The 16,246-nt window shown below is 42.1% G+C and overlaps 1 protein-coding gene and 1 long non-coding RNA gene across 4 annotated transcripts in view; one reads left to right on the top strand and one right to left on the bottom strand.

Moving 5' to 3' along the window:
- Positions 1-5,797: 5,797 nt before the first annotated feature.
- Positions 5,798-16,246, top strand: part of LOC148650036 (uncharacterized) — a 195,124-nt gene continuing 184,675 nt past the window's right edge. Inside the window, exon 1 of the long non-coding RNA XR_015926000.1 lies at positions 5,798-6,010. This is a non-coding gene — a long non-coding RNA (uncharacterized LOC148650036). The remainder of the gene's footprint in view (positions 6,011-16,246) is intronic.
- The window catches only part of LOC148650037 (noelin-2-like), a 114,354-nt gene continuing 107,887 nt past the window's right edge, over positions 9,780-16,246 (bottom strand). For all 3 annotated transcript variants that reach the window (XM_088603432.1, XM_088603430.1, XM_088603431.1), the window contains exon 6: positions 9,780-10,715. In XM_088603432.1, coding sequence (XP_088459558.1) covers positions 10,038-10,715 — 678 coding nt within the window. In that variant the 3' untranslated portion in view covers positions 9,780-10,037. The remainder of the gene's footprint in view (positions 10,716-16,246) is intronic.

Genomic DNA, 16,246 nt, shown 5'->3' with positions numbered 1-16,246 from the left:
TTTCATATGTACCCCAGTGTTATTGTAACTGCAGTTGCATTAATTAATTCTTAAGGGGTGAAATATATATCTTTTTTTAAACTGCTTCATTTTTTATTACATTTTATTAGTCTTGCAATGTTTCTTCTAGCTAGCACTATTCTGTACTTCTCTTATCATGTTTTACTGCTTCTGTTTTGTGTTTTCACATATACTGAATATATTGAATTTCTTTTACCTCAGTGGCCACAGCCCTTGTCCTGGAGGACCTCTGTGTCTTCTGGTTTTTATTCCAGTTGAGCTGTTAATCACTGAAATACAATTGATCCCTTTAATTGAATTTCTTGCTTGATTAGACCTTTTTAACCCATTTCTGCACTCTTATGGTTTCAGAAATACTTTGAAGACGGGTGCGTAGTTGCGACAAGGAAATCGGAACCACATTCTGTCTGTCCCCACCTCAAGTTATTAAGTGGTTGCTGCTTTGTTTCTGTGTGAGCAGTTCTTTAACAGCTGAGAGATAATGGTGTCCAGACATCCAGGAGATGGGAATGACTGTTTATCAAACACAAACACCCAGTGTAAAAAAGCAACTCTTGTGTTCTGCAGAGGTCAAGTTACTGGCAGGCCACACACCAGAAGGAGGTGTGGACCCCAGAGACTGGTTCAGGGTTGATACTGATTGCCAACGTCCTAACGAGTCTTAATAATCGACTAGAAATCAGTTAACCTCAGTGTTAAAGAGCTGGCTCTGATGTAATGAAAAGAGTTTTCTATGAGCAGGGTTGAGAGAGCTGTTGCTCTGCATTGACTGATGAGCTACAGTATGAGTATGGACTCTTATACTTCTATGGCTTGTTGTGTTTTGCGAATTGTAATCCTTGGAAGTGGCATTGGATGAAGTCTTTAGTCAGACGATAGAACGATAATAACAATAAAAGATCCTGGATAATTTGAAATAAGAGTGATTATTATTTTAGAATGCTTCTCACTTAGCATTGACAACACTCCAGCAAGACTCAGTGTTGTTTTTAAGAAGTCGTACGGACACTGGCTACAATTTGGCAGTGAGTTAGCATCAGCGTGTACAGTATCTATTCTTGCAGGGTGGAATGTTTATATCTGTAAAAGTTTCTGTTGAGTCCAATATAACTCTAGAAGTCAATCGTCAGTCGATTTTGTATAGTAGATTTGATCAGATTTATTCTGTTAGTGATTGTACAGCATTGTATTATGTTGCCTGTTCATGCTACACACAGACCCCATGAATTGTTAAAAGTGCATTAAGCATGCAGGGTACTCAAGGAGCGTTTTTAACACATTTGAAAAAATATAGAGGAAGTAAAAGTCATTTGGTTGCATAGAGGAATAAACAGGGTTGTTTCTTGATGCTAGATTTGTATCTACAATTTCGATATTATTCCATAAATTTATAATTCATGTATATGAACAAACTGTATTTCTGTTCCTTCCAAAGGAACACATATTTTCATTTTCTCTAATTGTATAGCACTCAGTGTTCTTGTGTGCAGAGCTTAAGTGCACCTGAAATTGCAGTTGTTGTTTTTTTGCATGTCTGTTTTCAGTTTATCAGATTAAAGATAAAGTGAGACTTGCAGCAAAGACATAAGTTTCTCTAAACAGATGTTGCTGTTTGGTGCTGATGACTGCATCGGTGTGATAGCTGATGATGGACTGGCATCTGTCATGCATCAGGTCTCTGAATCTGTAAGCCATAGGGATGTAGCAAAGAGCTTGACAGGAAGATTGTGTTCTATTTTCATTATCGCTTTTTTATGTTTAAGTTTTGATGCATAAGACAAGTAGTAAGGCCAGGAATAGGAGGTATCCCCTATGTTTTAGCATGCTTGTGCTTTTTGCTTTCTATATTCTACTCGCAAATCTTGGAATCAGCCATTCTTCAGTGGTTTTAGCTCAGCCCTGTACTGCAAGTGGAGAATGAGGGCCTGTGTACACACTCCTCCAGCACACGCTCCCTTCAGAGCCATTTGTTATTGTCCACGCTGTGAGAGAGAGACCACCTTTCTTACTGAAGCTCCTCAATACAAGGAGAATAGGTATAGCCTTGGGTTTACTTTTAAGTTGATAAGCGATAAACCTTTACCCTGATTGCTCTAGTCTCCCCTGCAGACATGTCCCATCACTTCTTGGACCAATCCTAAGATGGACCAGTGCCCCATCCTGTTGGTAGTCACTCAGTTCAGAAACCAGAACACACTACATCTTACTTGCTCTACATGTGCATGAGTGTTTCCCTGCTTTGCAGAAGCCCCAGCTACTTCTGCGGCGTCTTATGGCCATTATGCCCCAATGCAGGGTGTAAACTGCTCCTGACATTATAATCTGTCTGCAATAATTAATAAACCTGGTTGGAACTGGAGGTGCTGTATGTTGCCGCAGGCACTGGGAGAAAAAATGTCAGTGTTTGCGCAGATTGGAAAATCGTTTCAGTGTCTCCCGCAAGGGACAGTGGCAGATTTATGGGTACAGTAAAGATTTTCTGACATGGTGGGGGGAAATAAACATAAATCAAGAGATTTCTAATTGAGGGGGTTCTGCCACTCAAGTGTAATTTTCTCCCATTTTTGTCCCTTTTGTTCTTTAATTACGTAGGGGCAAGCGACGTCTTTTACTGAGCACCGCTCAGGAAGAGCAGTAAAGCGCTGCTTTATGTGTTCCGCTCTGCCCTGCGAGGAAGGAGCCCATGGCTGTTAAAACTAATGAACTGCTCAGTTTATATACCACCCAGCAGAAGGAGAGCAGCACGGATGGCTGCTTTCATGCTGCACACCGCGCAGCGGCTGAGAGTTAATGCTTTCTATCTGGGATATAGCCATAGGTGGAAAGACAGAGCTGTAATGAATTGTACCCAAACATTTTTTTTTTAATTTTGGAAAGAGAGAGATATTTTATTCTTTAAAACTCAGTGCTGAACGGAAGGTAATAAAAAAACAATAGTGATGATCATAACAATAGAGCTCAAAATCCAATTTTCCTTGTTTATAGAATTTTCAGTATCTATAAATATTCAGAGAGAGGAGGATTTCGTTTTTAAGTCATTGAAGGCTTTTGGGTTATAAAATCGGCTTGATATATACAGGTATTTATATATGTGGTGGAATGTACTTTTCCCCGTTTTTCCATTTTTGTTTTATTTTGTTTTGGGTGCAGATTGCTTATTGCAGCCATGCAGAAAAAACCCAAGCAGTCTAATCTCTTCCTTTTCCAGCCAGAGCAGCAGCCCTGGCTCCTCGTGCTACGTTCAGATTGCCTGACCTGCCATCCCATCCTTGGACTTTGCTCAGGAAGAACAGAGTCATGCCAGACCCTGTGGACCCACTGATGCAACAGTGTTGCCATCAGGGCAAACCAGGTGGCTGCTATAAGTGGTTTTGGTGGACCAGTAGGTGGCGCTCTCTATGGTGAGAATTTCCCAACCACTATGCTGTAGATTCTAACTACTTGGTCAGCAAAGATCTCATGGCACTGTTCGTAAGAGTAGTGGTGTTAACCCAGTGTCCTAACGCTGGACTTGAACAGTCCGGCCTCCCAAAAATCCCCCTTAATTAATTTGGTGAAATAGTTTCTCACTCCTCCCCCTGATTTCCACTTCAGTGGAAGATTAAATGGATCCCTTCCTATTGTATGTGTAAAGCACTTTGAGATCCGTTGAGATAAAAATGCAAGAAATATTATCATTCTGTGTTATATCTATTTCTAACTTGCCTTAATACAAAAAGCTTAGATTGTGCTGTTGCAATACAATTTAATAGTCACATCATTGCAAATAAACTCTTTGAACCCTTCCAGTCTAGTTCCAGACAATTACATAGCACAGAAACTGCTCTTGTTAAAGTTACTAATGATTTTCTTATTGTAGCTGATTCCAATTCTCTATCTAGCCTGATTTTCCTAGACCTAAGTGCTGCTTTTGACACTAGTAGTCATGACATTTTACTCTCCCGTCTTGAGACTGTGGTTTTTTTCTTTCAGTAGTTGAACTCTTATCTTACTGATCGCCAACACTTTGTTTCTCTTGGAGGTTTTAGTTCTGAAGCTCTGAAATTGGGTTCATTAATACTGGTGTTGCCCAAGGTTCGATAATGGTTCCCTTGCTATTCATCATTTAAATGTTCTTACTTGGTCAAATATTAAAATCACATGGTCTGAATGATCATTTCTATGCTGATGATACTCAAATCTATATCCATACTAAACTAAACTCTATATCTACGCTCTCTAATTGCATCTCTGATATGAAAACCTGGATGACTCAAACTTTCCTACAGTATGTTGTCTTTGACAGTAAGCAGAAAAGCTAGTTAAACACATTTGTCTTTTCTAGATTTTGTTACTGGAATGCCCTTATTCGCTGTGTGTGTATCTAAATCTGAACTGAACAATAAGTTCAGAATTTGGCAGGCAGAAACCTGATCACATCACCTGCAAGCGATCACATTACATCACCAGCTTTAGAGTCCACTTAAAAATCATCATCTTCACCCATAAGGATCCACATAGCTTGGTACCTCAATACTTATCTGATTTATTTTCTTCTACTCCCCACCTCACAGCCTTCATTTGTCTAAGTCTGGGCTTCTATTTGTTTGTCCCCCAAGCTTGTTTACATTCTAAGGGTGACAGGACCTTCTCTTGCTACACCCCAAAGCTCTGGAATTCTATCCCTAAGGATATCAAAGAGTCACCAGCCCTGAGGCAAGCCTTTCTTTTCAGAAAGGCTTTTTACAGATCATCACTAATAAAAATGTGGTGTTACAATGCCCTGGCCACTCAAATATGATAATATTGCTTCTATGCTGTATGTGACTGCATCTCAGGGGCACATTTACAGTTTTGGTCACCATATTATAAAAGATACATTGCTTTTCTGTATTCAGTCCAAAAGGGTGCATTAAAGGATTGTACTTGCAGAAATGTCTGCACTGACAGGCTAAGAGAACTGTATCATCTTAGTCTTGAAGACTGTGAGGGAAGCAAATTGAGTTACTCAAAGTAGCTCCTGCACTTAGTGTCCACAGGTAATTGCAAAAGTATAGAGCCATTGCACAGGCTGTTTAGGGAAAATCCACTAAGACCAGACCACATAAGAACAGACTAACGAGCTGTTTGCTGTGGATGTTTATGAGTACTGAAGACTTCACACTCCTTTTTGGTTTGTGGCTTGAAAGGAAACTCAGCTCTCATGATACATTCCTTCAAAGGCCAGCACATCTTAATAGTTTAATGCACATTTTCTTAGACTTCGCTGTTTTGCACAACCTCTGAAGATCTTGCCTTATTTTACTGGAGCACAGTAAAAAATAGCACAGTAAAGACAGATGTCATCTTTAACCAGATGTGCGAGATTTTTTTATTGCTGGTTTTATAGTGGATGAATTCCATTTATATCAAAATAAACCAATTCTGGATAGGCTAATGGACGGATATTGTGTGCCCTTCACAAGATTAGCAATGAAATGTAATCTAATGTGCAGGTCTGAAACATGCCCTTCAAAGCTCTCAGTAGTTGTAGCTGATGTAACTGTGCTCAGAAGTGTGTCTGGAATGCTGCACATTGAAAAGCCAGGGAGCCCTGGAGTGTTTTCCTTTTTTTATAATGCAAGTGCCGTTAAAAGCGAGCCCTTTCTTGTGTATGAAGACGCCAGTGTGTGCAGTCTCTTCCTGAGTGAGACTAAAATGCACTGAAGCTCTGCGCTGAAGGCTGGCGCACCCAGGCACTTCAGACATTCATTTCCACGTCTTGAAGGTAACTGCCTGCGATCGCTCAGACGCCCACACACGTCCGGGCCCAACTCTGCCTCCAACTGAGAGGCCCTGTTAAAAAGCAGCTCCATGGGCAGCTGAAGGAAACCGTTTTGCTCCTCATTAAAATGCTTTGCAATCAGCCATTGAAACATGATTAAGATGTCTGGTTATTCGAGCCCTCCCCCGGAGTCACAGAGGCCTGTGACTATGGGCTTCCCATAATTTGCAGTGATGGCTAGACCAGGTAAGCTACCCTTGTGTTAAGATGATGTCTGGTGTTAATGTCCATCCTCTTATTTCTGTGAACGTGGAGGGATTTCTATAAACCACAGTTTGTTCCTTGATTTCTGTTTCTGTTTCTTGATGTAGTAAATGCAGTGTGCAAGACCTGAACCTAGGTCTCTCATGGGGGTGGGGGCTTGAAAGTTTTGTGTTAACCAACGCACTGTGATGGCTTGACTCTTGAGTGTTTTGTTGTTTTTAACAAATGAAGCCGAAGATGTCCTCATATGAACAACGGCAAAGCAAGGAAATGCTGTAAATGCTGATTGCATGCAACAGTTCATCTTTAAATAGCTCGTCTGTCACATTAACACTGTCCTGATATGCTTACGTCACACCAAAGGAGAGTTAGACACGTGGCTTTCAGCTCATAAATGCTTACTGTTATGCTCAGAGTTTTTCACAGGCACTGTTAAATAAAGTCCAAATCTATATTCTGCATGGATCTTATTAGTCTAAATATTTTTTCCAATAGAATCGCACCAAAAATATTATTTTCAGTTACTTTACTTCTGTAAATATCTCCTTTGTGGGACCTAGATAACACTATCATCAAAATAATAGGTACCCTCTCTTTTGTGCAGGTGTTGTGCTCAGAACGTTCTTATCTGAGAGACTTGAAGATTAAAACTATTGGATTGCTCTCTGGCGCTGAAATGATTTTTCTATGAAAGCACATGCTTACACGGTACATGGCACAGAGCTATTTCACTAGAAGTCACCATAAACCTATTGAGGTCAAATCCCTTTTTTCATTTTGGGCTGCTGTCAGTGTCTGTTGCAGAAGATTATTTAATTAGTTTGATTTGGGCTGGCATTTTTTGGGCATTAGAAATGCTTTCTGATTTTTTTTTTAAAGCAGAAGTTACAATTTTGCATAATCTGAAAGAAATAGGAAAAGCTAGGTATTACAAGGTGTCTTGCTCACTGTGACAATTGAATTCACATCATGTAAAACTCGGCACTCATTATGCACGTTCAGCAAGTAGGCTTACTGCAGTCGTACATTATTTAAGCCTGTGTTCTTCAGGAGTATCGTGCGGGACTGCAGATCCTCCCACACCTGCTGCTCACTCGAGGGGGCCTCACATTGCTATGCCGCTGCCCATAGTTTTGCTCCTAGGAGTGCTACTAAGTGCTAAAAGCCCAGAACAGCAGCATCTTTGCAGGCGCGTGTTTTCACAAGAGCTGATTAGATTGCAGATCTCATCTATTTAGTAAATGGGGCCCAGTGCTCTCTGAGCCGGCGTGTCCGCACCACCTGCGGTTTCAAAGGGTGATGGAGAGAGATGGAGGCACGTGTTTATGAGGCAGATGCTTCGGGGAGAATCAGCTTTTACGCCTCAGTAATGGTGGTGTTAACAAAGCAGTTTTTTTCCTGGTTATTTCTGAGCCTAGCCTGACTGAGAGAATGTCCTAAGGAGACTGCGATTTTACATGCAAAATCAGCACTACCAGACCTGGCAGGGGGTGGCACAAGGAGTTTTCTAGCGACAGGCCACGATGAGTTTAATTTATTTTCCAAGTGCAGCTCCACTGGGGTTGATCCTCTTGTTAACACATGATCACCCCTCTTTCACCAGGTTCCCAGCCAGATAGGAATGTCTTGTGTTTACTATAGCCGTTACCGTTCAGGATCCTTTGCTTCAATTCTAGGAATATTTGACTCCTATTCACTCCTTCTGACCGTCAGACTTAGGATCTTTGTGAATGAGTATGTGCATGGCCATCCTAGTGCCTATTTAAGTGGGTTTTCCCACTAGGGACAGTACATATCTGCCCTAGTGCTCTATCTGAATTTTATTTGTGTTTTTTTAATTAATTGTATTATTTGTAATAGGGAAAACCTAAGACAAATTTCCACTTTAAGTGGTCAATAGTGGTCAAGTGAATCTAATACAGTATGTGTTGCAGAATGCTTGCATAGGAGGCTACTGAGATATGCAGAAACCCTGGTGTGGTTAGGTTTTATTACGTTAGATTGGAGTCATCCTGTTCTGTCTCTGTACAGTATGTATCTGGGAATAAGGAGAAACACATTTCGGGAGCTCCACCATATGACATAAGCGAGCTGTGGCTTGTTCGCAGAGGTTTGCCATTTTAAAAGAAGCTGCCCAAGCCCCCCGAGATGTGTCTGGGTGTCTTCATGAGGCCCTGCAGGATGTTCAACGTGAAGCTGCCAGATGTGTTAGCAGCTGCTCAGTTTTAGGCTTGATGTGATGTTGCATATCATCCCTGTGTCCTGATTTGATTTTTGACTGTAAAAAGAAACTAGGGATGTAAATGTGCTTGGGCCACACAGCCCTTTGCATGTAAAAATACCCCTCAGTGGAGGAGATGCACAGACAGTTGAGCTGCTTGTTGCTTTTTCTCAATGAGTAGTCACCTGTGAGATTCCTTCTGGCAGATAGATTACATTTTTTCTTTTTCTTTTAATAATTCAGGATTCTTAGGCTTTGTCCATACTTACTGTACATGCTCATGTCCCTGCAACTCTTTATTTAAGGTGCAGAGACAGTGCTTTCAAGCAAACGTCCGAGTGATTTATGGTGGTTACCCAACTATCAATGACTATCATACTGATTTATTTATTTCTTGTAAAATTGTAGTAAATTTAGAAACGTAAACCTTATTTTTAGCTTTCCTTACTAAAACATTCAGTGTTGTGTTTTATATCCAGTTCAGATATCTAAATATCAGCTGTCAGCTGTAAGGTACAGTAACAGACAAAGGAGAATAGGCTGTCATGCTAATGTTGCAGGGTTCACTAGGAACAACAACATCCAAGAACTGAATGTTTATGAATGTTTGGAATACTGAATGAGATAGGTTTGGCCTAACCTACTTGGTTAAGTATGGCAGCCTCCTGGCCATAAGACCAGGAGGCTAAAACCACATTCAGAAAGGAGTGAATCAAGGGGTAGCTGCAAGGTGGAAATGGGGAGGAGCAGCCCTGCTGGAGACTAATACGAAGGGTTTGTGTTCAATATATCCTGTATAATTAATTTCAGAATGATGGTGATTAGGAACAGCTGTGATGTGTCGCTGTTATCCCATTATTAGGAACAGTAGATGAGACAGCATTCCGTTTGTACGGTTAACTGCTTAGGTATAAACGTGGCTATGGGTGGTATTAAACATCTTTAGCCACTTCTGTGTTAGAGGTTTATTGAGATTGTTTCTGTATGGGACATACAGTCTATGTGACATGCAGTACACATCATTGCTGAGTCACAAGGATTGCTGAAGAAAATGTCCAGTAATGTTTTTGGATCCAGAAGCAGGCAAGTCTCTGCACAGGTAGGATTATCTGCAAAATTGGTTTTTCTGAGAGAATTGCATGATCATGCAGTGAGCCATTGTGTTGCAGTGGCATTTGGTAAGTGCAAGGAGAAAGGAAATATAACAAAATGTTTACATTTTGTAGTATTAGGCTATCCATCCAGCCATTTCCAAACCCCTTTTCAGGGTTGTGGGGGAGCCAGAGCCTACCATGGCAAGTAACGGGCACAACACAGGATACACCGTGGACGGGATGCCAGCCCAAATCAGGACAGACACAGACACGAATACAGACACACTCACTCACACCCAGGCCAATTTTCCCAGGAGCCAGTTAACATACTATACCGGTAGGGTTTTGGACTGTGGGAGGATTGTAGCACTAGTTAATGTTCCAAATCGAGCCCCGTAAGACAAAGGTCTTTTGAAATAAAATAAAAAGCAGCCTCTTAAACGGCAAAGGTAAATGTTTATTTCTTGTCACAAAAATGAAACCATGCGCACGGACCACAAAAAGAAAAAAAAAGTCATTAATTTCTTTATCTCTTTATTTCTGGACTTTTATTTTTCGTTGTCTTTGTCCTTTTCCCCGCTGTCTATAAATAATAGCACTCTATTAAGATTTGTATTAAGATGTAAAAAAAGTCTCAGGATTCCCTTTCCCCCACTGTGTGGCGGTGTGTGCGGAGGGCGGCTCCTACAGTGTTTTACGCGTCTCCCGATGTCTTTATGACGTGGAAAAGTGTGACGTTGTACAGCACTTGGTGTCCATTGTTCCAAGTATATAGCACCCTCTCACGAGGGTTGTAGTCCAACATGGATATATGGGAGTACTGATTGTGGAAAGGGATGTCCGTGTACTCGTAACTGGAGGAGTTTGTGTAGTAGGCAAAGTAGATCTTGGCGCCGGCAAGGTGCGAGTTGGTCACGTAGAGGGTGCCGCAGATCATGAAGGACTCGCCCGCGCTGCGCTTGGGGTAGCCGGTGTCCCACGTCTGCAGGACCTCCAGGCTCTGCGGCTCCAGGCGGCTGATCACGATGTTGCCCGCGTTCTGGATGGTGGTGTAGACGGCCCACAGCCCGTTCTCGTCCGCCATGAGGTCGATGTCGGAGGAGCCGCCCCAGGAGTAGGGGAAGGTGTTGTTGTAGCCCGCGCCGTTCAGGCTGCGCTGCACCAGCACACTGCGCGACCGGAAGTGGTACTTGATGATGATGTTGCTCTGGTACTTGTTGTAGTAGAGGGAGCCGTTGTAGACCACGTGCCCCGTGCCGGCCCAGGGGTGCGGCAGGAGGTGCTGCACGAAGTTCTGGCCCTTCATGAAGTCGTTGAGGGTGCGGTACTCCAGCACTCGGCGGCCCTTGTAGTAGCCGTCCATTGACCACACCTGCGGAGAGGGGGAGAGAGACAGAATACATGACCTCTGGCTTTGGCAAGGTGTGTCCTGGAGTGCCCCAGTCTGGTCACCCTAAATCATTTCATGATCATCGTTAATCGTTTTGACCCATTCAGTGTGGAATTTGTTAATTTGAAGGGACTTTGGTCATTGGGGGTTGAAGGTTTTTGTTCAGAATTAACCATAAAGAAGTTCATTTAACAGCTCACCAGCAGTGGGTCACAAGTGTGTTTTCCCAAAGGATTTAATGGTGATCTACAATACCTGCTGGACTGGGGCTCTGCAGGAGCAAGCGGGGTTAGAGGTGCCCAGACTTACATAGTCATTAAGAACGTGCTACATTCCTAAGTTTATTTTTTTCCTTATTAAAAGGAGCCTTATAAAAGCTTATTAAAGAATCCTAGAAGGGATTTTTAATGTTTCATTTTGATATTTTGTCACGGTAACCTTAGTGTGTCTGAAACTGTTTAACAAATACGGTGCAGATCACCCATCAGTTTGTCTTGGGAGGGCAATACGAACTGTGAAGTGACCCTGTTATTACTTTGTGTACTTAAAAAATAATAGAGCCAAGTCTGTAATGGCTGTTTTCCAGGGTTGAGGAGCAGGGAAGAGAGCTCTAGCCAGCTCCCAGCAGGCTGTGATTTTCAGTGACGGCCACCCATGGTGAGGAGATCACGCTCCATCATTTTCTGCTTTGAAAAATTTCTTATCAAGCCAATTATTCTCAGTAAAGAGAACGTCCCAACCAGCTCCCTATAGGCGAGCATGGGGGAGCGATAATTGCTTCCCGAGCGCTAATGACCATGGAGGAGGGAGCAAGAGATTTGTGTTTGGAGATCCTGCATGGTCGTTAGGGAGGCAGTGGATTTCTGACATCTCTGTAATTGAGCAGGTCAGACTGAGGTCCAGCATGGCCGCCACCAATTAAGAGTCCCAGAAAAAGAAGGAGGCATCTCTAAGGTTCACGGTCTAGCATGTCCTGCACATGGGCATGTATTTCCAAAGGCACCTCTGTTAATAGATTGTTTTTATTCCAGGCTTTAAAGGAAGGGCGGGGCAAGGAAATTGCTTGAGGAGCATGGGAATCTAAAAATGACAGATAACACCCTGTGACCACTTTTTCTGAATGTGTGGTTTTGTTTTTGAACTGAATGTGTCTTTACAGAATGCAACTCTTGGCATATGTGGGACACAAGAGTGTGCCACACACTCTGAAAGCATGCAAGGTGGGCATTGACCGGACACACACTTCTGCTTGACATCGATGTTTTTTACTCTGCACCTTGGCTGCCTTCTTACGCAGCTGGGATCTTGAGCCAGTGGCGAGCACGACTCCTTTTGCAAGCCCTGTGTTTTGTAGTTTAATTTAAATGCCCTGAAGCATCTGACTTTTTACAGTCGCATGCTTCTAGAACAACAGTGCTTCTAGTACTATGGGCATGACAATGAAAAGACACCCCTCTGCCCTTTCCTCCCTCTCCCAGCACACCAGCGTGGTTTATTACAGGATTTATTAATAATATGAGGTCACGTCCTTAGTTAAGTGCCAGGTTCAGCTCTTTTGACTGATGGCCTTTGGATGTGGATGGCTTTCTGAGCGGGACTGGGCGGAAGCAATCAGAATCAATACTAATTTAAGATCTGAACCAGCATCGGGAGGAGTGCAGGGCCCTCATGCTGGCGTTGCTGCTGACGGCCTCCTCTGATCTGCTGCGATCGCATCTCGTTTTCTGCTGGACGACTTAATCAACCCAGACAGGGCCGTGTGTCTTTTTTTATTTTAATTTTGCTGAAATTAAATTAAGACCTGTCGGCCAGTTGATGAGCAAAAAAAATTAAAATGAAAATAATAACGTAGGGGTTGGTAGGTCACTTATGTGATATCTGCCTGATACCCTGGGGCTTCTTTGAGGTAATGGAAAGAGCGCTGGATCTGAAGTTTTCAGAAGTTAATTAATGCAGTGTTTGTAACAGCACTGACATCCACTGATCTGTAATAAACAGGCCTAGCTGTGTGTGTTAACACTTACTTGATTGGGGACAGGCTGACAATTGTATATTAATTTGAGGAAGACGCAAGACTGCATACACTGATCTATACAGTAGAAGAGGATCTCAAATCTTTAGAAAAGGAATCATAATTGGCTATAAATCTGCAAAATAATTTAGGGATTTAATTCTTGTGTGTCTATACATGTATATACTGTATATAAGTTTGAGTGTTGTGAAAATGCATGCCATTGTAAAATGCTGTAAATCCAGTCCTTTATAAATGGGTTTTACATCATTATAACCCTATTTGTTATATCACTTGGTGATTCTTTGTCTGTCTTTGTCTATTTTATTTTTCTCTGTGTTTAAAGGGCTTTGTGATGGTGATCATTATAAAAAGACTTTGGTAAAAAATGGAAGCTGATCTAAAGTAGAAGATATTTTTGCACTCCATAATGACCCATAAATTCTCATATCCGAAGATAAAGCCTCAGAAATTCAGACAGCCCAGCTTGTCAGGATTTTAAGTTCAAAACCTCAAGATGTCAGACTTCTCCAATAAAACCGAGCCGGAGAATAATTAAACAATCAACGTCAACCTCAGGCTTTTGCGATTTTATGATGTTATCAATTTTTTTGTTCGTAGTTAAGCTTCACTTTGAAACACATCAACTTCAGAAGAGCCATAAAGATCTTTACGAGGGAAAAGCTGACGATTTACTAGGATCTGAGGGAAGATTTACTAGGAGGCTAAAAGCCAGGGTAGCAAGTGTGTTTGGATACAACCATAATTTTCAAGGGCCTTAGACATGAGAGATGGGCTCTGCTGTTCTTACTGTATCGCCGTTCCTAACAGGCTGTATCATAAAACCTTTCTGAACCAATTGATTTAAATTTAATAAAACACACATATTCTAAGTCTATAATTTGATGCTTTAAGGGCAGTTTTTTCAGTGCTGTTGGGTTTTTTACTGTGTCTCAGGACATATTCAGAGTGAAGCTTGTTTGCAGGTGTTTAAGTTCCATGCACGATCTAAGAATAAATGCATTTGCCAAAACTGCAATTTGATGTCCTCACTCTAGACTTTGGGCAACTAAATATGTCTTAATAATAAAAATCGAGCTTTGGGAAGTGATAAAGCAAAAAAGTTAGGAAACTGAATACTAATGAAACAAAAAGCTTGCACTGCATTGCACAGTGTCGTGCTTGGCTCTTGAGTCAGTGGGGAGAATAGGGTGAACTGCAGCCCACCAGCTGCTCAAATTAACTGCTCTTCCTGTCTTTTTTATCCCCATATCTGTATTTTAATAGTTGGAAATCTGACTGCTAAACAAATTGGAAATTGTTTAAGTATCACGCCAGGAACCCACAGGTTTGGGTTAGTTTCTTGCCAGCCTCATTGTGCCAGACTGTCTGGCCAATTCCTTCATTGTACAGGGGGGCAAGCGAAGGTTATTTACATCACTTTCAATAACCACTTTATCCATGGAGCCTATCCCTGCAAGTATTGGGCACAAGGCAGGATACGCCCTGGACAGGATGCCAGTCCAATGCAGAGCACACTCACACCAGGGCCAATTTCCCAGAAGCCAAATAACCTACCAGCATGTCTTTGGGCTGTGGGAGGAGAACTGCATGAACATGGGTGGAACAAATGAACTCCATACAGACAGCACCTCAGGAACTGAACCCGGAGACCCAGTGCTGTGAGGCAGCAATGCTAACCACTGCGATACCATGTCGCCCATGAAGGTTATTTATTTATTTATATTTGTACATAGTATACTTCTGAGTGGTGGGAATCATTTCCAAACCTATCGGACAGAGCAATGGAACTGATAAACCCAGTGCAGAACAAGAGTGCGACAGTGGAGGAGAGAAGAGGAGTTAATGGCCACCAGTGCCAGGGCTAGACTGGCAAGCTGGAGAAGCACAGCTGCATCACTGCGTGAGTGGGGCAGTGTGATCTGTACTACAGCTCCACCTCTCCCATGTCCTCTGCCTCTCTCTCTTGATTTTTAAGCCCCTTAATTAACTAAGTTGAAAACTCTGTTTTTTTGTTCTCAATCAGTTGCTAAATAAAATGTACTGTACCTGTGAAATCCTCAGGACTCTTGTCCTTGAGGACCAGAGAAGGAGTCTTAGCAAGGACTGGAGAAAAAGTTCTCATGGAATACAAATAATATGAGCTGGCCTTTGACCTTGTAGTCTTGTGGCTGAATCTGAAGATGATGCCGACTCCAACTCCCCGTTTTACTCATTCTGTCACTGCCCAAATGGCTGGGCCTTGGTCCAGGTGTGTGATTCCTGCTAAGGACACCTCATTGGCTCTAGCCTTATGGGTCATCCTTAGTCACATAATTCTATTGAATGGCAACACTTGTAAATTATTGATCGATTAGGCAAGCACTTTGCTTAATTAAGGCAACTTTGGTCCCTGACAGATGCAATTTGCTTAGCCATGTATGCCAGGCGTCCTCTCGGAGTGCGACATCTGTGTTGTGCAGTATGAACATCGGCTTGCAAGTTTAAAGACTGAAGTAAAGAAAGAACACTTGTTGAATGGAGGCACATATGGGAGGGGGGGTTGTCTTGTTTATAATTTCGCTGTCCCAGCATGATGACAGCATAGGTAATTAGAGTGATGATTGGTGCAGACATTGTGAAAACAACTCGTTAATCCTAGGTTTGTTGATGGGTCCATTAATCACCCTGGGAGGCTTATCGGGGCCCACCGCACCTTAATGAGATGAGTTATTAGAGACGTCTGTCCTCAGCAGAGGGGCAGGGAGAGCCAAAGGGCACTCAAGCCAGAGCCTGCATGTGATACAGAAACCTTAGCTTTGTTCCCAAAATGTGCATTAAGAAATGGTTGTAGCAGACCTTCGAAATGTCAGACACATAAATCTCTCATTTTTGTCACCCCCATTGGTAGTTAATGTGTCGGAGAGGTTCTTTTCCATTTTTCAGCTTCAACACTGTGGTATTTTTTCATTTTCAACCAAGGATGGCTGATCAGCTTGTCTTTATTAAGCTGACCTTCATGCTGAGAGAGAGGAGCCACACTGTGCTGGGCAGGATGCCTGTGAAGTCCAGGTCTTGTGCTGGAGACGCCAGACAGATATTGTGTTGAAAGGAAATAGTGTTTTTAACAGAGACTACTTTCAAATAAATATAAAGAAAAACACTGAAAATGTATTGTGTAATTGACTGGATATCTTGTTTTTGTTATTGCCTCTGATTGATCTGTAAATGTCCGTAAATTTCCTTGCTGCACTGACAGTAGTGGTGGTTCTCTCTCTTTCTGTAAGATGAGTGGTTCTGAGTGCTGAGTGGTTTTAAAGCTCAAATGGATAATCCTGGCACTCGTTATGAAAGTTATGAAGTGTTATACTTTCAGAAAAAACTAAACCCTTTATCAAGTCACTTTTTTCTCTTAAATTATCATCCCTTCCCCTCCCCTCCTTTTTCCTAGTGTATTTGCAGCCTCATTTGAATCATAAATTGATTTTAAATATGTTGTTTG

Source organism: Lepisosteus platostomus, chromosome 13, assembly GCF_059453375.1.
Source record: "Lepisosteus platostomus isolate fLepPlt1 chromosome 13, fLepPlt1.hap1, whole genome shotgun sequence".
Lineage (NCBI taxonomy): Eukaryota > Metazoa > Chordata > Actinopteri > Semionotiformes > Lepisosteidae > Lepisosteus > Lepisosteus platostomus.
The sequence above is the reverse complement of the archived record's forward strand: the minus strand, read 5'-3'. Positions and strand labels throughout refer to the sequence as shown.